At 43.4% G+C, this 25,729-nt stretch overlaps 1 protein-coding gene across 4 annotated transcripts; it reads right to left on the minus strand.

The window, feature by feature from the left end:
* Window positions 1-5,099: 5,099 nt before the first annotated feature.
* Window positions 5,100-10,431, minus strand: calca (calcitonin/calcitonin-related polypeptide, alpha). Of its 4 annotated transcripts, XM_014124089.2 has the most exons (6): window positions 10,318-10,431; window positions 9,205-9,296; window positions 8,319-8,462; window positions 6,636-7,435; window positions 6,071-6,256; window positions 5,107-5,762 (listed from the first exon to the last, which is right to left on the minus strand). In XM_014124089.2, the coding sequence occupies exons 2-4, from the start codon at window positions 9,288-9,290 to the stop codon at window positions 7,246-7,248; spliced, it is 420 nt and encodes a 139-aa protein (XP_013979564.1). In that variant the 5' UTR covers window positions 9,291-9,296; window positions 10,318-10,431; the 3' UTR covers window positions 5,107-5,762; window positions 6,071-6,256; window positions 6,636-7,245.
* Between the last annotated feature and the right edge of the window lie 15,298 nt (window positions 10,432-25,729).

Below are 25,729 nucleotides of genomic sequence, written 5' to 3' on the forward strand. Positions count from 1 at the left end.
GCGAACGGTTGAAAAGCGTGCATTTGGTTTTACTAGCATTTAAGAGTAGTTGGAGGCAACCGAAGGAATGTTGTATGGCATTGAAGCTCGTTTGGAGGTTAGTTAACACAGTGTCCAAAGAATGGCCAGATGTATACATGATGGTGTAGTCTGCGTAGAGGTGGATTAGGGAATCACCCGCAGCAAGAGCAACATCGTTGATATATACAGAGAAAAGAGTCGGCCCGAGAATTGAACCCTGTGGTAACCCCATAGACACTGCCAGAGGTCCGGACAACAGGCCCTCCGATTTGACACACGGAACTCTGTCTGAGAAATAGTTGGTGAACCAGGCGAGGCAGTCATTTGAGAAACCAAGGCTGTTGAGTCTGCCGATAAGAATACGGTGATTGATAGAGTCGAAAGCCTTGGCCAGGTCGATGAAGCCGGCTGCACAGTACTGTCTTTTATCGACGGCGGTTATGATATCGTTTAGTACCTTGAACGTGGCTGAGGTGCACCCGTGACCAGCTCGGAAACCGGATTGCACAGCAGAGAAGGTACGGTGGGATTCGAAATGGTCAGTGATCTGTTAATTAACTTGGCTTTTGAAGACTTTAGAAAGGCAGGACAGGATGGATATAGGTCTATAACAGTTTGGGTCTAGAGTGTCACCCCCTTTGAAGAGGGGGATGAACGCGGCAGGATTCCAATCTTTAGGGATCTCGGACGATACAAAATAGAGGTTGAACAGACTGGTAATAGGGGTTGCAACAATGGCGGCGGATAGTTTTAGAAAGAGAGGGTCCAGATTGTCTAGCCCAGCTGATTTGTATGGGTCCAGGTTTTGCAGCTCTTTCAGAACGTCTGCTATCTGGATTTGGGTGAAGGAGAAGCTGAGGAGGCTTGGGCAAGTAGCTGCGGGGGGCGCGGAGCTGTTGGCCGGTGTTGGGGTAGCCAGGAGGAAAGCATGGCCAGCCGTAGAGAAATGCTTATTGAAATTCTCGATTATCGTGGATTTATCGGTGGTGACAGTGTTACCTAGCCTCAGTGCAGTGGGCAGCTGGGAGGAGGTGCTCTTATTCTCCATGGACTTTAGTGTCCCCTCTAGGCAATGCTTACACCAATCCTATGTTTTTAACTCCATGATGGGGAGTGTGCAAGTGCACACTTCTGGAAGAGTGGAGAATTGGGACGCAAGCCTTATGCACTGACCTATAGGTATTCTGGTAGCAACTCACAATAGAGGCCACACGCTTACTTAATTTGTGCTTCACCATACTGATGATACCATGTAATGTTGTGTGATTGTTCCCACCGGGGACCAGTACGGAGAAAACAAAGTATGCACTCAATACTGTAAGACACTCTGGATAAGAGCATCTGCTAAACTACTGTAAATAGTACTTAATTCATATTGGTAGATCTTGTAGAATTACAGCTATCACTAGCCGGCTTCCACACGGTTACACAACCCTGCACCTTATAGGCTGCTGCCCTATATACATAGACTTGGAATCACTGGGCACGTTAATAATGAAACACTGGTCACTACAATAATGTTTAAATAATGTTGACATACTGCTTTACTCATCTCATATGTATATACTGTATTTAATTCTACTGTAGTTTAGTCAATGCCACTCCGACATTGCTCAATCTAATATTTATATATTTCTTAATTCCATTCTTTTACTTTTAGATGTGTGTATTGTTGTGATTTGTTAGATACTACTGCACTGTTGGATCTAGAAACACAAGCATTTCGCTACCCCTCACAATAACATCTGCATAATATGTGTGTGACCAATAAAATTAGATTTGTGACATGTAGTCCATTTATGCAAAGGCTGTTTTATCGCCACCTGTTGGAACATTGTTGTAAAAAGAAGAAAACCCTACATCCATGGGTGACAGGCTACAGTAGTTTAGCAGCGCCCTATAAACTAACACCTGTAGTGATGTAGGTTTGTAGCATGTCCTGGAAAAGAAATACAATGCAATTCGATGCTAAATTAGGAACCAGAATACAGAATGATCACTTTAAACCAGGGATGGACAACTTTGATGGGGTGAGGAACACAAAAATCTGAACTTATCATCGGGTCCGCTGTGGCTCACAGGTCTGCTTACCCACATCCATACCCACACATGCAATCAGAGCCAGCCCTAACCTTTTGAGGGGCTCTAAAATACAAAAATCTGTTTTAGAGTTAAGTTGCTGCAATTCTACACATTTTGCCATGTACGAAGAGAACATTTTGCAACTGTATAACTAATTTCATGCAATTCTGCTCATTTTGCCATGGGGCGGAGAGAAAAATGAGAAGATTTACAGCTAATTCCCTGCAATTCTACACATTTTCAATAGTGTGCAGAGAAATGTTTGCCGTTTCTAAGCAAATTTCTTTAAATTCTACACATTTTAACCTGACTTATATCTGAGTGAGAGTGACTACCAAAATCCATAAGGGCCCCCCGGTCTTTAACTTACCAATTTCAAAAATGGTAGCTGACATGGGCTAATTGAGTGACTGTCAGTGACTGACAATACAAAGGAAGAACTGTAGATGCACAACCACATTTTGAAATTGCACCTTGTGTATTCTACTATTCTAACTCTCAACAGTAAGTTGAGTCCCCGACAAAGTTCGTAAAAAAAGGAAATTGATCCGCGGGCCTACAAAAGGGGGCATGCGGCCCATTGGCCACCAGTTGCCCATCCCTGCTTTAAATGAATAGTTGTACTTGACAATTCCACGTGAATTAAAAAAAATACAGGATGAAATCCACCACAGGATTGTCATCATGGTAACCAAATATCAACATAGACAAACCTTCTATAAAATACCAGAATGCTGTGGTAGCCATGCTGGTTAAGTGTGCCTTGAATTCTAAATAAATCACTGACAGTCTCACCAGCAAAGCACCCCCACACCATCACACCTTCTCCTCCATGCTTAATGGTGGGAAATACACATGCGGAGATCATCTGTTCACCCACACCGTGTCTCACAAATACACTGCGACTGGAACCAGAAATCTCAAATTTGGACAGATTTTCATCGGTCTAATGTCCATTGCTCATGTTTCTTGGCCCAAGCAAGTCTCTTCTTCTTATTGGTGTCCTTTAGTAGTGGTTTCTTTGCAGCAATTAGACCATAAAGGCCTGATTCACACAGTCTCCCCTGAACAGTTGATGTTGAGATGTGTCTGTTACTCTGAACACTGAAGCATATATTTGGGCTGCAATTTCTGAGGCTGGTAACTCTAATGAACCTGTCCTCTGCAGCAGAGGTAACTCTGGGTCTTCCATACCTGTGGCAGTCCTCATGAGAGCCAGTTTCATCATAGCGCTTGATGGTTTCTGAACTGCACTTCAAGAAACTTTCAAAGTTATTGAAATGTTCCATATTGACAGACCTTCATGTCTTAAAGTAATGATGGACTGTCGTTTCTCTTTTCTTATTTGAGCTGTTCTTGCCATAATATGGACTTGGTCTTTTACCAAATAGGGCTATCTTCTGTATACCACCCCTACCTTGTCACAACACAACTGATGGGCTCAAATGCATTAAGGAAAGAAATTCCACAAATTAACTGTTAATTAACAAGGCACACCTGTTAACCGAAATGCATTCCAGGTGACTACCTTATGAAGCTGGTTGAGAGAATGCCAAGACTGTGCAAATCTGCCATCAAGGCAAAGGGTGGCTATTTGAAGAATCTCAAATGTAAAATATATTTTGATTTGTTTAACACTTTTTTGGTTACTACATGATTCCATATGTGTTATTTCATAGTTTTGATGTCTTCACTATTTTTCTACAATGTAGAAAATAGTAAAAATAAAGAAAACCCCTTGAATGAGTAGGTGTTCTAAACCTTTTGACCGGTAGTGTATATTGAATTTGTACCTTTAAAACAACACCAGATCTTCAATTTTATATCCACTTTTTTTTTTTTTTTTTAAACGCTGGGCAGCACCTCCTACTGGAGAATTGATCTACAGCTACCCTTGTCTCCCATCCAGGGTTTTAACCAAGCACAGCCCAAGACATGTTTGACAACTAAATAAAAAAATCAGACATTGTTTTTCCATTGGAATTTGGTTGTGCTTTTAGATTGTTGAAAACATAGTGATAACACATTGGAAATTCAACTAACTTTTGATCAACATCTCAACCAAATATGACCCAATTATTATACATTAAAAATGTATGAAATGTATGCATTCACTACTGTAAGTCGCTCTGGATAAGAGCGTCTGCTAAATGACTAAAATGTAAAAAAAAATGTAAAAATTATCCATGTTGAAACGAAGTGGTGTTCCCAGTAAGCGGTATATGTAAAAATAGATATCATGGAAATATGGAAATGTAATAGAATCCTTATAAGCCTTCATTGACTCAGAGGAACAGCTGGTTGGAGGAGGGTTGTGCCTCTTAAGCTAAAACAATTTATCATACCATTTACACTTGAATTGTCTGACGTAGACAATGCAACACAACGCTTTCACAGACTGAGCAAGACCAAGTGAACACTGGCTTAAGGTTTCGCTGATTTTATTGTGCGATTCATTTCTATTGTCTCTTATTTTATAGTTTTATTTTCTTATTCAAACTCATATGAATGTGTTCATGTTATCTTCAACCTAGTATTAATGCAGGTTAGTGACTGGGACAAAGCATGCTTGAATTCTCCAATTGAGGTGGAATAGTCTAGTTTTACAATAGGAAAATATTTCTTTGACAATATTGGTTTCCATTTTTGGGGATTTACTATGAAAGGTTTGTCTTTTGTATGGAAATGGATGTGTCACAGGACCTTTCTGTGTCACAGGACCATTGGCACAAGTTGTGTACAGTATGTTTAAAACAGTGTGAACGGTTTGGACTGAACTAGTTTGGACAGATTTCTGTGCTGTAGAATTACCAACGTGTGTCACACAGTGAGACCAATGCATTCACGAGTTCCGGAGAGTTCAGGAGAAAATCGGCATGGTCTGAAAGCTACTCATCGCATGTACAGTAAAGGTGAAAGAAAATCAACAACACAACAGTTCTCTCTTCACCTAAATACTTAATTAAACCTTGAAGAACAACACAAGTACCCCAAACCCGAATGTATCTAAAATACATTTTAATCTTGCTGAAATTCACAATTGTTACAATATTAATCTCTTGAATATTTTTTCAGTGACATTCTCTTCGTGGTCTTCTTATAATCTTGATACATACTATACAGTCATGTGATGTAAAGTGTTTTACATCAAGGCACAAGACACAGCCGTTGTGAGGGAGCCTAGGGAAGGCTGATCTTTAATGTCGATCCCTGCAGGGCACAGCACAGCAAACAGGTGCCGGTGGGGACAGGGAGGGATGAGTGACGGGGAGAATGGTTCACATGGTACAAATGTGCTCTATAGACAGAATAAATAATAATAAATAAGCACTGGTGCTTTTTTCCAATTCATTTTAAATGAATTTCATGTATAAAAAAAAAGGAATGTGGACATTTTCTTTGGGATTTGGGGATTCTGCTGTCAATGTACATAATGGAGGTTGCTGTCATTCTCCCCCTTTTTTCTCTGGTTTGCCAAAAGCTAAATTAAAGTTTCATAACATTATGGTATTGAGAGGAGGAGTCCTAATATCCGAAGGGGTTTATTTCTGTAGATGTGGGGGAGTGGATGAAGGGGCCAGTGTGTTTTTTCTCTTTGTTTGTTTTGTTGTTTTCCCCCAGATATGTTCTGATGTCATCGCGTTAAGAAGGATCAACCTCTGAAAGGGAAGAGAGAGAGGAAGAGAGAACGGACAAGTCAACAACTTAGAGCCCAGCGCCTTCTGTCTGTCACAAAACGTACATCTCTGAACAAAAAACAAGACCAAGCAATTATTTTTCATTAAACACAGGAAATCAATTCTCAATGTAAAATCTTAATTCAAAAAATGGTATCTTAATTTAGTCAAGTAAACTATTTGCCTATGGTGATGTGAGGCATTTAACTAATTAAAAAGCTACAGAATTTAAATAAGAGATAGCTGAAAGAACAGAGACAGAAAGGACAAAGACGAGGAAGAGTATTCACCGTATCCCTGAAGGTTGTTGGAATGTTCATATCTGGGTGTTTCTCCTCCGCCGGCCGAAAGCCTTGGAGCCCACATTGGTGGGGACAAAGTTACTGTTGCCCATGCCCCCCGACCGGCTCAGGAAGTCTGCCAGGCGGTGAGTCACGCAGGTGGCCGTGTTGCAGGCTCGCTTCTGTGCTGTAACGCTGCTTTGGGAATGGAGACGGGGTTAACAGTACCTCATACACATACATTACACAGACGCACAGAAGCATTTGTGTTCGCACTCATGCCAGACACGTACAAATGTACACATACTCAAGCACACGCACAAACTGTCCGTACAAACAAACACACACACACACTATCAAAACACACACACACACTATTTCCTTATCTAATCAAGCAATACTGTTCTATTTTGTACAAAACATCTGCTTTACGACACCTCCATGAAATGAAAGTATCATTGTCATTAACAGGAGTAAAACAATTACAACTAAACACATAAAAGTAGACCGTGGATTAATATAGTCTCTGAAAATGTTAGATCATTAGAATGGTTCAGTCGATCATAATTCTTACCTTGAGACTTGGTGAAGGTTCTAGAGATAGATCAAGGGTATTGGAAATGCTATAATAACTATGATTTACTCTATCCTGCAATGAAAAAAATATTGAATGCCATTGTTGGAAGAGCCAAAGCTAGGTCCATAAAACAAATTGTTTAATTACTAATATTCTATTTCTTAAGAAAAAAAAGGTAAAAGCCTTCCTGGTAGAAAAATAGGTTTATTGAACAAGAAACATGGTGACGGCACGAAGAAACTATTTATTATGGTTGAATGTTACTTAGGTTATCTCTTAGGAATTTGGGTTATAAGGAATTTGAAATGCAATCAAATTATACGAATATACACAGTGAAAAAAAAATCGATATATTTTGATTCGTTCTTTTGAATAATTGTAATTTACAAGAGTTGATTGTCTGAACAGATACAACATGTCATTCTTTGCCGAAAACGGAAAAGGAATTGTCAAAAGAAGAATAGAAAAATTAAGAAGTGGGGGTTGCAATGGGAGATTCGCTCTTAGGTCAATCAAGCAGGAAAAATCCACATGCACTGAGACTTGTCAAACAAAAACCAGGAGGACGTGATAATGAAAAGAGAGGGAATAGGAGGAGGGCGGAGGGTTAGATGCTGTCAAACGTCTTCCCGTAGCTTGCATAGCGTTCGCTCTCGGGCGCGCTGCGTTTCTTGCCAGGCGTGCCCGCGCCCACGTCCGTGCGGGGAAACGTTTGTAATTTGTGCAGGTCCTGGGACAGTTTGCCCAGCACGCAGGTGCTGAGGTTAGAGCAGCGCTTGGTAATGGGTCTTTCCATGCTGTCAAGAGGGGAGAGATAAACATGCAGAAAACAGGCTCATAGTAGCAGGACACATGCAGATTGCTCTCTCTCCCGCACTCACACTCTTCTCTGTCGCTCTCTCTGTCGCTCTCTCACTCATGTTAGTACTGTATCACCCCCTTTCCTTCATGCATTTTCCCTACAAAACGCATTGTCAGACATGCTGTCATTGGCAAGAAATGAACATTTCCAAAACATCATGCTTCCCTTCCAATCACTTGAAGAACTTGAACATATCAAACCCCATGCTCCAACTCCATTAACGTCGTCATACCCCACCCTCATATCAACCCAAACAGAACAGAACGGGTATAGCTTCCCGCTGTCATGCGACTCTTTCCGCCTCCACTAACTGAGAGCATGCAGTTATCCATCAAGGTTAAGCATTCCCCGCTAATATAATATCTTCAGCAGGCAAACAGGCTGTTAACATTCGTCCATTCAAATAAATGAATAAATCAAACTCATCCATGCGGGAGGGTTACGATAGAGATATTGTTGGGGGGGATTAGGTAGGATATCCCTCCTTAAAATGGGGAGAACCAATTTGTCTGAGCACATACCTCTCTATATGGCTTAAATTAAACTCCAGCAGGACACACTGCTAAGGTGGCTAAAAGACATATCTCCAGACAGGTAACACAATTGTGGTTACAATTGTTACGAGTTCATTCTTAGTTTAAAACGTTTGGTCAATGGACCGTTGACGCACTTCCACTCCATACGAAAGTAGCTCTTACCGTCAATACTGACCATCACGTTTAATTCATCATCAATCCCTTAATTGGTAGCCCTGAGCTAGGAGGCAAACTCGGGTATTGTTAAGAATGAAGAAAGGAAGAAGGAGCAGTTGTCTGTACCTGTTGCCTTCGTTGCCTTCGTTCTCTTGCTGCTCCAGCTCTTCGGCTGTCATCTGCACAAACTCCTTGACTATGGCGTTGAGTAACCTTCTTGCCTCGTAGTCCGTAAGGGTGACTCGGTCTGTCATGGACTCTATGCCCGGTCTAGAGGAGGAAGGAAGAGGGTGGGTGAAGCACAGGGATCCGCATAAAAACAAAAGTTATCAACCGCAGTAAAAAAAGAAAAGAAATAACATGCACGGAGCGTCACTAAGTCTAAAAGGTATGACGTGAGACTGGAAGGGACCCTAGCCAACATTGAAAACAGCCATCTGCTAACAGTCCTCCTGCTAAAAAGGGCCGACTAGTGATCAAATTCAGATTTATGACTAAATCAATAGCTTCATGAGAACGGGGAGTGGCTTGGATGTTTTTATATATCAAATGTGTCTCTTCTAAATTAAATAACTTTTATTTTTTATTGTATTTTTTTTTTTATTACAGCACTTTTACACTTAACTGGAGTGCACTTATGTGATATTGGATTAAGGAACATATGAATTTATGTATTTGTAACAGTAGACTAAATTACCCAAAAAATCAGTAGTCTAAATTCACAGAAAAAAATATATGTATTATATTCCTTTGATCACAGAAAAATTATAAATTTCCCCCAAAATGTCACTGAAAATGTTCATTATTAAATAATAAATGTATATTTGGTAGTACTTCCAATCCATATTTTCATGTCATATTAAACATGTGTGTGTGTGTGTGTGTGTGTGTGTGTGTGTGTGTGTGTGTGTGTGTGTGTGTGTGTGTGTGTGTGTGTGTGTGTGTGTGTATGTGTGCGTTGAGTGTCATTTCTTAATTTCCGTCTGTCTGTCAGCAAGTCTGTCTGTCTCACCTGGAGGGGGCTGCTTGTGAGCTGTACATCTGGCAAATGACCAGGGCATAAGCAACAAGGAAAGCAGAAATCTTCAACATAACCATGGTTCCCTACAGCAAAGAGACAGTCCCATGAGCTCCACAGACTTGATACAATTACATTAACATCTACATTTAACAAGAGAGAAGCAGGTCGCCATCACAATAACGATCAGCGTACATTTACCAGAATGAGATTAAGCATTGTACGGCTAATGTAACACAAATTGTTTTTAAAGGATTAATTGTGAAGTGAGCTACTACATATATGGCTCTTTCTAACTCTGTATTGAGATGGCAGACTCCGCTCTACCATGCTAGCTCAGCTCAGTACCACTGATCTCTCAAGCTTCACATCCATCCTTCTATCGCTCCATGCAAACAGCCAAAAGGAAACGGATCCACGTGATAGTCCTGCACTCTTCTCCATGGAGCGAACTATCCCTCCATCTCGCCTTCCCCAGTACAGGACAGGACATTCTCTGAGTTGAGCCTTGGCGTGTCCAGGCATGAATGGGGTCCAAGCATGTTGCTCGGTGTGAACTGAGGGGACGTAGCATAAGCTAGCCGATGTGAGGGGAGAGTGGCTCCATCCAGCGTGCCAACTCCCGGGGGGGGGGACACACCAGTGCATTAGTGTAATGAGCTGCTACCACTCTCTCACACACAGGCATTCCATCTCTCCTCTCAGAGAGCCTCCAGCCTCCATTCATCCATCCCTCTCTCTCGCTCTATTTCTAGCTTACTCGCTGTTTCCTTCTGTTTTTTTCTCTCTCTAACTCACTATTTGGTCTTTCACTCGCTCTTACTCACATTTTCTTTATATATTTCTCGCTCTCTCCATCTTTCTTTCCCTCTTTTCTGTTCTGCCTCCACCACAGAGCAGACCGGACCCTCACTGAGGGAGAGTTGTGACCCCTACGACCACACTTCAATCCCATTAACGTCGCCATCACACTGCACCAAAACTCAGGTCCACACTTCCCCATATCTGACGAGTTACAATGGAGCACTAAGACACAACCCATTAAGTCAACCTTCATCTAAATACAGTCCGTCCACCATGTGAATCTGGTTTAAAGAATCCACTTACCTTTTGTGTTAATCAACGGGCAAAAAAAATATATAGCTTTATATGAAACGCCTAAGTTGACTTCTCTCAACTTGAAGACCAACTCTTGGTTGTGTTGCATGCAGTGCCGATGCACAAGCCTATATATCCACCACTTGGATATGTGCATTGACTGTGTAGGTGTTTAATTATCGCCTGTCGGCCAATCGCGTCGATGAGACGCACCCGCGAGCCAATGGGACGATGCCCCTTACTTCTGGCACACTAATAAGGGATATGGCTTTGCAATGACGTCATTCTTTTGTCACTAAGTGCTCCATTCACAAAATCCACTGTCATTTGGACCATTTGATATCCACATTTGCATTGAGGTCATTCATTAAACCGGAGCTAATCTAATGAATGGCCACAGAAACCCTCCCCAGCAATAAATATTTTATAGGATTCCAAAAATGTTACATGCATGCTATTTTTCAAATGCCAAATCGATAAACCCACAGCGAAGTACTTGTGGGCAGGGCCATCTACTGGGAACGACGACATACTGCAGTCCCATCCACTCCTGGCTTGGTGCTACTCGCCAGTCAATTCCACCGTCTCAGGCTGAAACTCAAAGGATTTTATGTCATATGATCCAAGATTTTAGATTTGAATCATCCGATAATGGTTTTAATGTCATCTCAGTTGAGTTTATGAGTACGAGTCTTTCTAAATTATCCACAGTAACACTTTAAATTAAGGTACCCTTATGAAGGGTTTATAGAGGGTTCATAACTGCTTTATTAATGTAACATGTTATACTCATGCCAAAAGATAACAGTGGTATGAATTATGATAACATGGCTAATGCTTTATAATGATTATCTCTGCCCCAGTCCCTCTTGAATGTGGATAAATCCCCGATTATCCCTCTACAGTGGATACATGAAGTGGACAACAGGGAATCAATGCAGAATCAGTGATGACAACGAGAGTTGTTTTTCAAAAGCAATTACAAAACTGTTCGTCAGTTGGCATCATCTAATTCCCCTTCCTTTTCATTAGTGGGCAAAGCATCATAAAGTGTGTATGCGTACGTGCTCGCGTGCGTGCGTGAATATGCGTGTGTGTGTGTACACTGACTATAGAAAACATTAAGAACACCTGCTCTTTCCATTACATAGACTGACCAGGTAAATCCAGGTGAAATCTATGAATCCTTATTGATGTCACTTGTTAAATCCACTTCAATCAGTGTAGATGAAAGGTAGGAGACAGGTTAACCAATAACAGTCTAAGCCCTGTCTAAACCACTCCATCTACACTGAGTGTACAAAACATTAGGAACCATGGCAGACTGGCCAGGTGAATTCAGGTGAAAGCTATGATGCCTTATTAATGTCACTTGTTAAATCCACTTCAATCAGTGTTGATGAAGGGGAGGAGACAGGTTAAAGAAGGATTTTAAGGCTTGAGACCATTGAGACATGGATTGTGTATGTGTGCCGTTCAGAGGGTGAATGGGCAAGACAAAATATTTAAGTGCCTTTGAACGGGGTATGGTAGTAGGTGCCAGGCGCACCAGTTTGTGTCAAGAACTGCAATGCTGCTGGGGTTCACGCTCAACCGTTTCCTGTGTGTATCAAGAATGGTCCACCACCAAAAGGACATCTAGCCAACTTTACACAACTGTGGGAAGCACTGGAGTCAACATGGGCCGGCATCCCTGTGGAACACTTTTGACACCTTGTAAAGTCCATGCCCCAACGAATTGAGGCTGTTCTGAGGGCAAAAAAGGGGAGTGGGGTGCAACTACATATTAGGAAGGCGTTCCTAATGTTTGGTATACTCAGTGTGTGTGTGTGTGTGTGTGTGTGTGTGTGTGTGTGTGTGTGTGTGTGTGTGTGTGTGTGTGTGTGTGTGTGTGTGTGTGTGTGTGTGTGTGTGTGTGTTAGAGAGAGAGAGAGAGTGAGCGTGTGTGTAAGAGGAGGAGAGTGGGGGGGCCTTTCCCTGCATGCGTTGCAGAGGAACCCCATTAGACAGGATGAACCTTTTAGTGCTATTGAAGAGTGAGCCGGGCGGATGTCACAGGCACTAAATCACTGCAAAATGGACCGTCCAGGGGTCCCAGACCCTCCTGCTGATGGAAGGGAGAGGGTGTGTGTGTGTGTGTGTGTGTGCATGCGTGCGAGAGAATGAGTATTCCTGCATCTATGTCAGTGTGCAGCACGAGCAGCCATGGGAATCATGAGTCCACATTGTTCTCTCTTGAAAAACAACCTCTTGAGTTTGGAGTTGATACAGTAACCTTTCATGACTGGCCTCTTCCAGCTTGGTTCAGCTCACCCATCCTAGTGGAACTTACTACAGAACAAATTGAATGATTTCCCCATTTCGAGGAGAGGGAGGCTTTCAGATTTGTCCTGGATCGCTATGTGTATGTATTTCATGTGGTTTTCATGACAACACTCAAGGTTTATGATACTGTAAGAAGTGATGATTTTGAAGTCAAAGTTGTAATGTAGCCCTTTCCTGCAGTCAAATGACCTAGTGGCCTCATGGGTGGAATGTTATTAATATTTTCATCGTTTCATAATTAATCAACATTAATGAACGGTTAATACAGTGGCAAGAAAAAGTATGTGAACCCTTTGGAAATACCTGGATTTCTGCATAAATTGGTCATAAAATTTGATCTGATCTTCATCTAGGTCACATCAATAGACACAGTTTGCTTAAACTAATAACATGCAAACAATTATATGTTTTCCTGTCTTTATTGAACACACCGTGTAAACATTCACAGTGCAGGGTGGGAATAGTATGTGAACCCTTGGATTTAATAAATGGTTGACCCTCCTTAGGCAGCAATAACCTCAACCAAATTTTACTGTAGTTGCGGATCAGACCTGCACAACGGTCAGGAGGGATTTTGGACCATTCCTCTTTACAAAACTGTTTCAGTTCAGCAATATTCTTGGGATGCCACAGATTTTTTTGGACAGCAGTGGCTTCTTCCGTGGTGTCCTCCCATGAACACCATTCTTGTTTAGTGTTTTATGTATTGTAGACTCTTCAGAGATATTAGTATGTTCCAGAGATTTCTGTAAGTCTGGCTGACACTCTAGGATTCTTCTTAACCTCATTGAGCATTCTGCGCTGTGATCTTGCAGTCATCTTTGCAGGACGGCTACTCCTAGGGAGAGTAGCAACAGTGCTGAACTCCATTTATAGACAATTTGTCTTACTGTGGACTAATGAAGATCAAGGCATTTAGAGATACTTTTGAAAACCTTTCCAGCTTAATGCAAGTCAACAATTCTTAATCTTAGGTCTTCTGAGATATCTTTTGTTCGATGCATGGTTAACATCAGGCAATGGTTCTTGTGAATAGCAAACTCAAATTTTGTGAGCGTTTTTTATAGGGCAAGGCAGCTCCATCCAACATCTCCAATCTCGTCTCATTGATTGGACTCCAGGTTAGCTGACTCCTGACTCCAATTAACTTTTGGAGAAGTCATTAGCCTAGGGGTTCACATACTTTTCCCAACATACACTGTGAATGTACAAATTATGTATTCAATATAGACAAGAAAAATACAATACATTTGTGTGTTATTAGTTTAAGAACACTATGTTTGTCTATTGTTGTGACTTAGATCAAGATCAAATCAAATTTGATGACCAATTTATGCAGAAATCCAGGTAACGCCAAAGGGTTCACATAATTTTTCTTGACATTGTATTTCATTCTTCTGTGCTGTATATAAAGTGTAATATTGGGATGAATACAATATTGAATGCATTTCAACTCTATATCTGACATGGTACAGGTGTCTTCTTTTTAAGCCCATAACCATGTGTATGAGGTGTATACTTTTGCTTCAAAGTAGATTTGTTTAAGATGACCAAGAAACACTGTGTGACCCTGATTTAGCCCACTGCAGTAAAAGGTTAAAAAACAATTATGAGTCTCTAATCTCATACAGGAAAGTAACATTGGGGAAAATAAACTGTAATTACATTTATTTAACTACTGGAATCCTATTAATAAAATGACATGACCGGGGGAAAAAACTGTCCCCTGACAAGTAAATTGACTAAAGTAAAGTGAAATACAACTTGCAAAAAGGCACACTGGGTAATATGTTAATGAGACAAATGTATTTAAGCCAACACAGTATTTTATGTTGCGGGTCTCATCATCAAACTTAGCTCTTTTGTGTGATTAAGTCAGCTGTTTGTGTTGCAAAGGCAAACTTCAGTTTACTCAAGATTGTTTTTCAAATTAAACTCAAATTGAGCAAAAATGATTTGCTTAATTCCACGTGAGCTCAACAATTTCCCAATTTGAAGTCCAGCCAACTTGGATATTTAAGCTATATGGACTTTTAATATGTTGCATTTTTTTTGTGTACATATTATACTGTGTACTAATCATACTACATACTATTTAGAACATACAGTTTAGTAAAAATGTATGCAGTAAGCAACAAATATCAACATACTAGGCTCACCCATACTGAGAATGCGTCAACTAATGCGCAATTGTATGGCTTCACACCATTCGTTCTTTTTGGTACAGCCCATCCCCTTATCTGATTATCAGCTGTTTGTCAAACACACGTGGATCTGTAAACACTGTTTTCTTCCTCAGTAGCATGCAGCGAATTTGTAGTAGATGAAAAGCCGAAATGTGTATGACATCCTGGCATTCAGGATGTCATACAACATTTTCCAAATTTAACATACTAGAAAACATCCTATTTTTGCATACCCAAACAGCCTACTATTTAGGATGCAAATATGGGTCTCCGGACACCTCCATACATTTAGACTGCTAAAGCAAACACCCACATTTTCTTCAGGACATTTCTAGTTAATTCATTAGTTTAAAATGTTTTACTGTTGTTCTTTGCAAGGGATTATCTGAAGTACAGTAAGTACATAACAGTACATAACATTAAGATGACGCCAGCAAAATATTGAACCTTTTATTGACAGAAAAAGATTTATGAGGATATAGACACCTTTGAACGTTACAAAGTACACCAATATGGATGACAAATATCACATCTGATGTACAGAGACCGTAAATCCTGATATCAGAGATACATGCTTATCGTGAAAGGGCCAAAGAGGGGTGATATGATCTAAGGGTCTATCATTGTCTCCATTCACTGCTAGGTGCTCTGAGGTTCGGGGCAAGTACCCTGCCCAGATAAATCACTTCCTCAAGAGAAAGGAAAAAACAACAGCACTTAAGTCATTAGCAGACTCCAACCTTCTGTAATGGCTTTCAATCTCCGAATCTAATCAGTGCTGTACACCACCACCAGCAAGGATGCTCTCCCTTGATTAAATGCAAGTTCAAGTGTGTGACCAAGCTAAGGGAACATTTGGGAACATTTGAGGGAACATTTGAACACCTGGCGACATACATGCACACACAAACACACCTACAACATAAATATATTCATCCATTATGATAGCAGGATAGGAGGCTCAAACAAATACCAAGCTTACATTTGTGGACAGGTCATTACTTAAAGGCCCATGGGAAGTGCCACTTGACTTGTAAGAGCAGCCAAGCACTTGCTGGGTTTGCTGTTGTTCATCCTGGAAACATTACACTGGGTGAAACGGGTCAATATCAGGGAATATCTTTATCTACAGTGCCTTCGGAAAGTATTCAGACCTCTTGACTTTTTCCACATTTTGTTACGTTACAGCCTTATTCTAAAATTGATTAAATAAATGTTTTTCCTCAGCAATCTACACACAATACCCTATAATGACAAAAAGAAAACAGGTTTTTAGATATTTTTGCAAATTTATAAAAAAGAAAAATAGAAATACTTTATTTATGTAAGAATTTAAACCCTTTGCTATGAGACTCGAAATTGAGCTCAGCTGCTTCCTGTTTCCATTGATCATCCTTGAGATGTTTCTACAACTTGATTAGTAAATTCAATTGATTAGACATGATTTGGAAAGGCACACACCTGTCTATATAAAGGTCCCACAGATGACAGTGCATGTCAGAGAAAAAAAACAAGCCATGAGGTCGAATTAATTGTCCGTAGAGCTCTGAGACAGGATTGTGTTGAGGCACAGATCTGGGGATGGGCACCAAATCGATTTGAACACAGTGGTCTCCATCAATCAATAGAAGAATTTTGGAACCACCAAGACTCTTAGAGCTGGCCGCCCAGCCAAACTGAGCAATCGGAGAAGGGCCTTGGTCAGGGAGGTGACTAAGAACCCGATGATCACTCTGACTGAGCTCTAGTGTTCCTCTGTGGTGATGGGAGAACCTTCCAGAAGGACAACCATCTCTGCAGCACTCAGATCAGGCCTTTATGGTAGAGTGGCCAGATGGAAGCCACTCATCAGTAAAAGGCACATGACAGTCCGCTTGGAGTTTGCCAAAAGGCACCTAAAGACTCTCAGAACATAAGAAACAAGATTCTCTGGTCTGATGAAACCAAGATTGAACTCTTTGGCCTGCATGCCAAGCGTCACGTCTGGAGGAAACCTGGCACCATCATTATGGTGAAGAGGATCTGTGGGGACATTTTTCAGCGGCAGGGACTGGGCGACTAGTCAGGATCAAGGCAAAGATGAACAGAGCAAAAAACAGAGAGATCCTTGATGAAAACCTGCTCCAGAGCACTCAGGACCTCAGACTGGGACGAAGGTTCACCTTCTAAGAGGACAACGACCCTAAGCACACAGCCAAGACAACACAGGAGTGGTTTCGGGAGAAGTCTCTGAATGTCCTTGAGTGGCCCAGCCAGAGCCCGGAATTGAACATCTCTGGAGAGACCTGAAAATAGCTGTGCAGCAACACTGCCCATCCAAGCTGACACCGATTGAGAGGATCTGCAGAGAAGAATTGGAGAAACTCCCCAAATACCGGTGTGCCAAGCTTGTAGCGTCATACCCAAGAAGACTCGAGGCTGTAACACTGCCAAAGGTGCTTCAACAAAGTACGGAGCAAAAGGTCTGAATACTTATGTAAATGTGATATTTCTGGGGTTTTTTTTATAAATCAGGAAACATTTCTAAAAAACAATTTTTGCTTTGTCATTATGGGGTATTGTGTGTAGATTGATGAGGGGGAAAAAACAATTTAATACATTTTAGAATAAGGCTGTAACGTAAAACAAAAGGTGGAAAAAGTCAAGGGATCTGAATACTGAATTTTACTGATTTTACTGACAGATAAAAGGAAATCAGTCAATTGAAATGCATTCATTAGGCCTTAATCTATGGATTTCACATGACTGGGCAGGGGCACAACCATCACCAACTGGGGAGCCAGGCCTAGCCAATAAGAATTAGTTTTCCCCAAAAAATGACTTTATTATGGACAGAAATACTACTCAGTTTCATCAGCTGTCTGGGTGGCTGGTCTCAGACGATCCCGCAGTTGAAGAAGCCCACTCTGGAGGTGCTGGGCTGGCGTGGTTACACGTGGCTTGCGGTTGTGAGGCCGGTTGGACGTATTGCCAGATTCTCTTAAAGGACGTTGGAGGTGGCTTATGGTAGATAAATTAACATTAAATTCTCTGGCAACAGCTCTGGTGGACATTCCTGCAGTCAGCATGCCAAATGCACGCTCCCACAAAACTTGAGACATCTGTGGCATTGTGTTGTGTGACAAAACTGCACATTTTAGAGTGGCCTTTTACTGTCCCCAGCACAAGGTGTACTTGTGTAATGATCATGCTGTTTAATCAGCTTCTTGGTATGCCACACCTGTCAGGGAGATGGATAATCTTGGCAAAGGAGAAATGCTCACTAAGAGGGATGAACATTTCTGGGATCTTTTATTTCAGCTCATTAAACACTTTACATGTTGCATTTATATTTTTATTCAGTCTATACAGTACCAGTGAAAAGTTTGGACACACCTACTCATTCAAGGGTTTTTCTTTACTTTACTCCTTTCTACATTGTAGAATAATAGTGAAGACATCAAAACTATGAAATAACACATATGGAATCATGTAGTAACCAAAAAAGTGTTAAACAAATCAAAATATATTTGACATTTTTCAAAGTAGCCACCCTTTGCTGTCACGATCGTCTAAAGGAGTAGACCAAGGCGCAGCGTACTTAGAGTTCCACATGTTTAATAAATATGAAACTCATCAAAACAATACAGATGAAAACGAAGCGTGACGTTCTGGGCTGCTCACAGGTAGCTACACAAACACAGTATCCCACAAAGCACAGGTGGGAAAAGGCTGCCTAAGTATGATTCCTAATCAGAGACAACGATAGACAGTTTCCTCTGATTAGGAACCATACTCGGCCCAAAACAAAGAAATACAAAAACATTGAAAAAGGAACATAGAACACCCACTCAAGTCACACCATGGCCTAACCAAAATAGAGAACAAAACCCTCTCTACGGCCAGGGCGTGACATTTGCCTTGATGACAGCTTTGCACACTCTTGGCATTCTGTCAATCAGCTTCATGAGGTGGTCCCTTGGAATGCATTTCGTTTTTTTTTTTTACTATTTTCTACATTGTAGAATAATAGTGAAGACATCAAAACTATGAAATAACACATATGGAATCATGTAGTAACCAAAACAGTGTTAAACAAATCAAAATAGATTTTAGATTCTTCAAAGTAGACACCCCTTGCCTTGATGTCAGCTTTGCACACTCGTTGCATTCTCTCAACCAGCTTCACCTAGAATGCTTTTCCAACATTCTTGAAGGAGTTCCCACATATGCTGAGCACTTCTTGGCTGCTTTTACTTCACTCTGCAGTCCAACTCATCCCAAACTATCTCAATTGGGTTGAGGTCGAGTGATTGTGGAGGCCAGGTCATCTGATGCAGCACCCCATTACTCTCCTTCTTGGTCAAATAGCCCTTACACAGCATGGAGGTGTGTTGGTTTATTGTCCTGTTGAAAAACAAATGAGAGTCCCACTAAGCACAAACCAGATGGGATGGCGTATCGCTGCAGAATGCTTTGGTAGCCATGCTGGTTAAGTGTGCCTTGAATTCTAAATAAATCCCAGACAGTGTCACCAGCAAAGCACCTCCACACCATATCACCTCTTCCTTCATGCTTCACTGTGGGAACCACACATGTGGAGATCATCCGTTAACCTACTCTGCGTTTCACAAAGACACAGCGGTTGAAACCAAAAATCTCATATTTGGACACATCTGCTCCCTCTCCTCCCCTCCGACGTTGCCGGTGTACTAACTTCCCCAGTCAGTATTCATCCTGTGTTTATGCAAAGACGCTACTGTGATGTTGTTTCGTTCCATGTTTGTTGTTTTATTAAACGTTTCACCTGCACCTGCTTCTCGACTCACAGCGTCTTCGTTACAGAATACTGACTCAAACAATGGAAGCAGCAGGAGAACAAAATATCTGTCAGACGGTCAACGAGCAGGGACACCTTCTACGGCATCAACAGGACCAGCTGGCACAACTGGGGACGGCTATGGGAGAAGTTCTTCGCAGTGTGCAATGTCTTGGACATACCTGTGAGGCGTTGCCGTCAACTAGCGGAGGATACTCTACAACCAGTCGACCCAGGGAGCCAGCACAACAGCCCATTCAGCAACCCACTCAGGTCGCGATATCCATTTGTCCCTCCCCGATCAATATGACGGCACCCCATCTAAATGCCGTTGCTTCCTACTTCAGTGCTCCCTCTACTTTACGCACCAGAGGGGATCTCCCACCACCGGTAGGTCCAAGGTTGCCACGGTTATATCTCTGCTGACTGGGCGGGTGTTGGAGTGGGCCACGGCCGTTTGTGAGAGAGGAGAGGAGGAGCTAGATTCATATGAGGGGTTCATGGCTCTGTTTAAATGTATCTTCGATCATTGCCCAGAGGGCAGAGAGGGGGTTGAGCGTCTTCTCCAATTACGGCAGGGGGACCAGACGGATGCCGAGTACACGCTCACCTTCCGGACAGTAGCAGCATCCAGCAGATGGAACGAGCCCGCGCTTTGTATGCTATTCAGAAGAGGACAGCGTGAGAAGGTCCAGACGGAACTGGCCTGTCGAGATGACAAGCTCTCCTTGGACACACTCATTGCGATGGTCATTCGTCTGGATAACCTAACCTACTTCGGGAGCGTCGGTACTCTGATCGCTTCTCTCCCCCCTCAGTGAACACTCTGGATCAGAGTCTGAACCCATGGAGGTAGGGGTCACACGCCTCCCCACGGCGAAGCGACGCAGACGGAGACAGCTGGGGCTCTGTCGGTATTTTGGTCAAGGAGGGCACCAGCTCCAGCGGTGTCCGGCACTTCCTAATCCGGGCTCTACAAGAGCAGAGTGAAAGTCACTTGATCTTCCACCTCCTGAGGCAGGAGTGAGTATTCCATCTTAATCACTCTCTGCTAAACTCTTTTTGGTGTCCATCCCACTAGTTGACTGTCCCTCATGTATTGTGTCTACAGTGTTAGTGGATTCCGGTGCCGCAGAGAACTTTATTGACCAGACCCTTGCCTCCTCTCTTAAAATCATTTCATACTTGCTCTCCTCTCCTTTCCCGATTCAAGCCCTCAATAGTCGGCCACTAGGATTCGGAACCATTACACACATCACCCAACCACTCACCCTCACTATGGAGTCCATTCATCGGGAGAACATTCCCTTCTTCATTACCAGTGCACCAGTTCACAAGATCATCCTCGGCCTCCCTTGGCTTCAACGCCATAACCCCACCATCTCATGGTCGTGGATGAGAATCAGACTGGTCACCTGAATGCCGGAGGACGTGCTTCCCCATCCCCTGTGGTTCCACGTCGGTTGAGAGTCCTATGGTTGCCCTTCAGCCTGACATCCCGGAGGTATACCAGGACCTGCGGGAGGTATTCTCCAAGACCTGCGCCACCTGTCTTCCTCCTCATCACCCGTGGGACTGTGCCATCGATCTGCTTGCAGGTTCAGCGCCTCCACGCAGACGCATCTACCCTCTGTCGATGGCTGTGAGCCAGGCCTCGGAGGATTACATCCAAGAGGAGCTCCAAGGTTTCATCCGCATATCCACTTCTCCTGCGTCGGCTGGTTTCTTCTTCGTGGCCAAGAAGGATGGAGGATTATGTCCATGCATTGATTACAGAGGACTCAGTGAAATCACCACAAAGTATCGGTATCCTCTCCCGTTGGTGCCGGCAGCCATCGAACCGCTCTGCAGGGCCCAGTTCTTTACCAAACTGGACCTGCGAAGTGGTCACAATCTCATTCAAATCTGGGAGGGGGATGAGTGGAAGACTGAGTTTAGCATGATGTCTGGTCACTACGAGCATTTGGTAATGCCATTTGGCTTAGCCAATGTTCCGTCAGTGTTCCAGGCATTCATTAACGAGGTGTTCAGAGACATGCTCGGACGCCAGGTGGTCGTGTATATCGATGACATCCTGGTCTACTCGGCTACCCTGGAGGATCACATCACTCACATTCTAGCAGTCCTGGAATGCCTCCTGGCTAACCACTTGTTCATCAAGGCTGAGAAGTGCCAATTTCATAAGAGGGCTGTCTCCTTCTTAGGCTACCAAATCAGCCCGCAGGGAGTGAGGATGGATGACAAGAAGGTAGATGCGGTCAGGTCATGGCCAGTCCCAACAACCATAACGGGGTTACAATGGTTTTGGGGTTTGCCAACTTCTACCGCCGTTTCATCAGGAACTTCAGCTCCATCACCGCTCCTCTCACCTCTCTCCTTAAGGGTCGTCCCCGTAGGTTGGTGTGAAGCCCAGCAGCCGATGAGGCATTCTGTCTACTCAAGGGACGTTTCACCACCGCCCCATTGCTCAAAAACCGAGATCCCACGATATCCTTTGTGGTGGAGGTGGACGCTTCAGAGGTGGGCGTGGGGGCAGTTCTGTCTCAATGACAGGATAATCCACAGAAATTGTACCCGTGTGCATATTACTCAAAGAAACTGTCCCCTGCAGAGAGGAATTACGACGTTGGTGATCATGAGCTCCTGGTGTTGAAGTTGGCATTAGAGGAGTGGAGACACTGGCTGGAGGGCGCCAAGGAACCATTTGTCATCCTCACTGACCATTGGTAGCTGGAGTACACACGGACAGTGAGGAGGCTGAATCCGCGCCAAGCAAGGTGGTCCCTTTTCTTCACAAGCTTTGACTTCATGCTGACCTATCGCCCAGGTTCAAAGAACAACAAGGCCGATGCCCTGTCCCACCTCTACGATTCGGGAGAGGGTCCTGTCCAAAATGCACCTATAATCCCATCCTCCCGAGTCGTTGCCCCTGTGGTCTGGGACATAGATGTGGACATCCACTAGGCTCTGGCGAGGGATCCCGCAGCCACTAACTGTCCTCCTGAGCACATCTCCATTCCTACGGGGATAAGCTACTGACCTGTGCACACACAGCTGTCGTCACTGGACATCCAGGTATTTATTGCACTACCCAATCCATCTCTGAGAAATACTGGTGGCCCACCTTGGCACAGGATGTCACCAGTCAACTCCTGTTCCGTATCTATTCAAACCAAATCCCCCCGGACACTCCAGCAGGGAAACTCCTTCCCCTTCCAGTGCCTCAGCGTCCCTGGTCCCATAAATCCCTTGACTTTGTTACTGATCTCCCCTCCTCTGATGGTTTTACCACCATTTTGGTGGTTGTTGATAGATTTTCAAAATCCTGTCGTTTAATTTCTGGTCCTGTCCTGTCCCTCTTTCTGGTCTCCTTACTGCTCTCCAGGTTGCTGAGGCACTATTTCAGCAGGTCTTCTGGCATTAAGGCCTTCCGGAGGACATCGTCTCCGACCGTGGCCCCCACGGGTATGGAGAGCGTTTATGGAGATGCTTGGGGTCACTGTCAGCCTCACTTCCAGGTACCGGCCTCAGGTGGAGAGGATAAACCAGGAGCAGGGGAAGTTCCTAAGGAGTCACTGTCAGGACCGGCAGTGAGAGTGGGCTCGATTCCTTCCATGGGCAGAGTACGCCCAGAACTTGCTACGTCACTCCTCTACTGGGTTGACCCCCTTCCAGTGTGTTCTGGGTTTTCAGCCAGCCCTGGCTCCATGGACCCCAGGCCTAACCGAAGCTCCTGTGGTTGATGAGTGGTTCCGGCACGCAGAAGAAGTGTGGAGCGATGCTTATGTGAGACTCCAGCGTGCTGTCAAAAGGAGCAGGCAGACTGTCACCACAGTGCGACCCGTGTTCCACCCTAGGGATCGTGTCTGGCTTTCTATCAGGAACCTCCCACTCCACCTGCCCTGCAAGAAACTGAGTCCCTGGTTTGTGAGGCCGTTCAAGGTTCTCCGGAGGGTCAACGAGGTGACGTATAGGTTATAGCTTCCCTGTGACTACCGTATCTCACCTTCTTTTCATGTCTCCTTTCTCAGGCCAGTGGTTCCTGGTCCCCTAGCTGATGCTGTCCCCCACGACCCCCCTCCACCCCCCCCTGGACATTGAGGGGAGTCCGACCTATGCCGCCACATCCCCATTGGACTCCTAACATTGTGGGGGTCGGTTCCAGTACCTGGTGGACTGGGCGGGGTATGGAGCGGTGTTGGGTTCCGGTGGAGGGCATTCTGGATCCCAACATCACGTCTACTCCCACTCCTGTCATGTCTACTCCCGCTCCTCCCCTCTGGCGTTCGATGTCGCCGGTATACTAACCACCGGTCCTGGGATCCATCATTACGCACACCAGAAAGGGTATGTGTCAACATGCTAACATATCTAAGCCTTTGTACTTAGGCATGAACGAAGCCAACATCGTCCTATTTAATCCAAAGCATGATTCATCACTCTAGAAAACACATTTCCACTGCTCCAGAGTCCAATGGCGGCGAGCTTTACACCACTCCAGCCGACCCTTGGCATTGCGCATGTGTGCAGCTACTCGGCCATGGAAACCATTTCATGAAGCTACCGACAAACAGTTATTGTGCTGACGTTGCTTCCAGAGGCAGTTTGGAAGTCGGTAGTGAGTGTTGCAACCGAGAACAGACGATTTTTACGCTCTACACGCTTCAGCACTCGACGGTCCCATTCTGTGAACTTGTGTGGCCTACCACTTTACAGCTGTGCCGTTGTTGCTCCTAAAGCGTTTCCACATCACGATAACAGCACTTACAGTTGACCAGGGCAGCTCTAGCATGGCCGAAATTTGACAAACTGACTTTTTAGAAAGGTGGCATCTTATGACGTTGCTCTGTTGAAAGTCACTGAGCTCTTCATGTAAAGCCATTCTACTGCCAATGTTTGTCTATGGAGATTGCATGGCGGTGTGCTCAATATTATACACCTGTCAGCAACGGTGTGGCTGAAATAGGGGGGTCCACATACACTATACTTACAAAAGTATCTCAGAATATTGAATGAGTCCATATCTGGCCATAGGAAATGTCCATGTGTGATATTCGGAGTAATCCGAATATCGTACATGTCTAAAAGACATATCCAGATTCGAATATGGTTAAAATCCACAAAACTCAAAATATGCATTGGAAATGGTCTGGATTTTCTAGAACATCAAAAACGTGTCATGTAAAGATATCCCCTGATATGGACCCTTTTCCCCCAGTGTTAGGGAAATTACATTTAATCGTTGAAACTTTGCGGCATCAATTAGTTGGCAGTGGCGTATAGTGCGTGGGAGGAAGCTTGACTAGCCCTGACATCATCCAATGCGGTCTACAAGCACAGCTCTGCTACTGTAGTAGACTGCTTCCTCCACTCCCATTCTAGAAAAAGAGTCCAGAGATATAAGAGCAATCAACGTCTAGACCAGTGGTTGATGTGGGCTGGTGCTGGGCTAACAGAATCTGAGTACTGGATCTTTATACAGTACCATGAGTACAGGCTCCTTTTTCATTCTACTTCATGCACTGCTCTAGACATTTAAAATTATGTGGTTTGAGAGAATAAAAAACATTTCTGAAAAGTGCCTTTGAAATATGTCTTAAATATTTCATGAAGTTGTTGCATGTGAAAGTTACACAATGAAAAACACTTAAATGTACAACCACAGAGACAAGGTTTGGTTATAATGCATATGGCTCATCACAAATAGTCAGAAGAAATGTTGCAGGTGGAGCATCACATGCATTACAGCCATTATGTATTGTTAAAGTCTTAACTGTTCAACTCATATCACCTGCAACAACAGATATTTTCACTGGTTATTTTTCATATATCTGATATCCCCCTTGGATCCATATCCACTTATACATGGGATTGGGATTTGGTTTCCCTGGAATAGGATTTGATATGAAGGAACAAATGAAGCTCTTCCAATTGACATTTAACATAGTCATCTGTGTTGATCAGAGTTAATGAACACCAATGAGATACTTTCACACAGTGGCACATTACATGTATCTAATGCAGCAATATACATGGCTCAGTTCTACACTTCTAAAAGACACACATCTTGCTTTGGGGCACTGATATTGCAGCGACACCACTGTCTGTTTGG

The sequence above is a fragment of the Salmo salar genome, chromosome ssa10 (assembly GCF_905237065.1).
Source record: "Salmo salar chromosome ssa10, Ssal_v3.1, whole genome shotgun sequence".
NCBI lineage: Eukaryota > Metazoa > Chordata > Actinopteri > Salmoniformes > Salmonidae > Salmo > Salmo salar.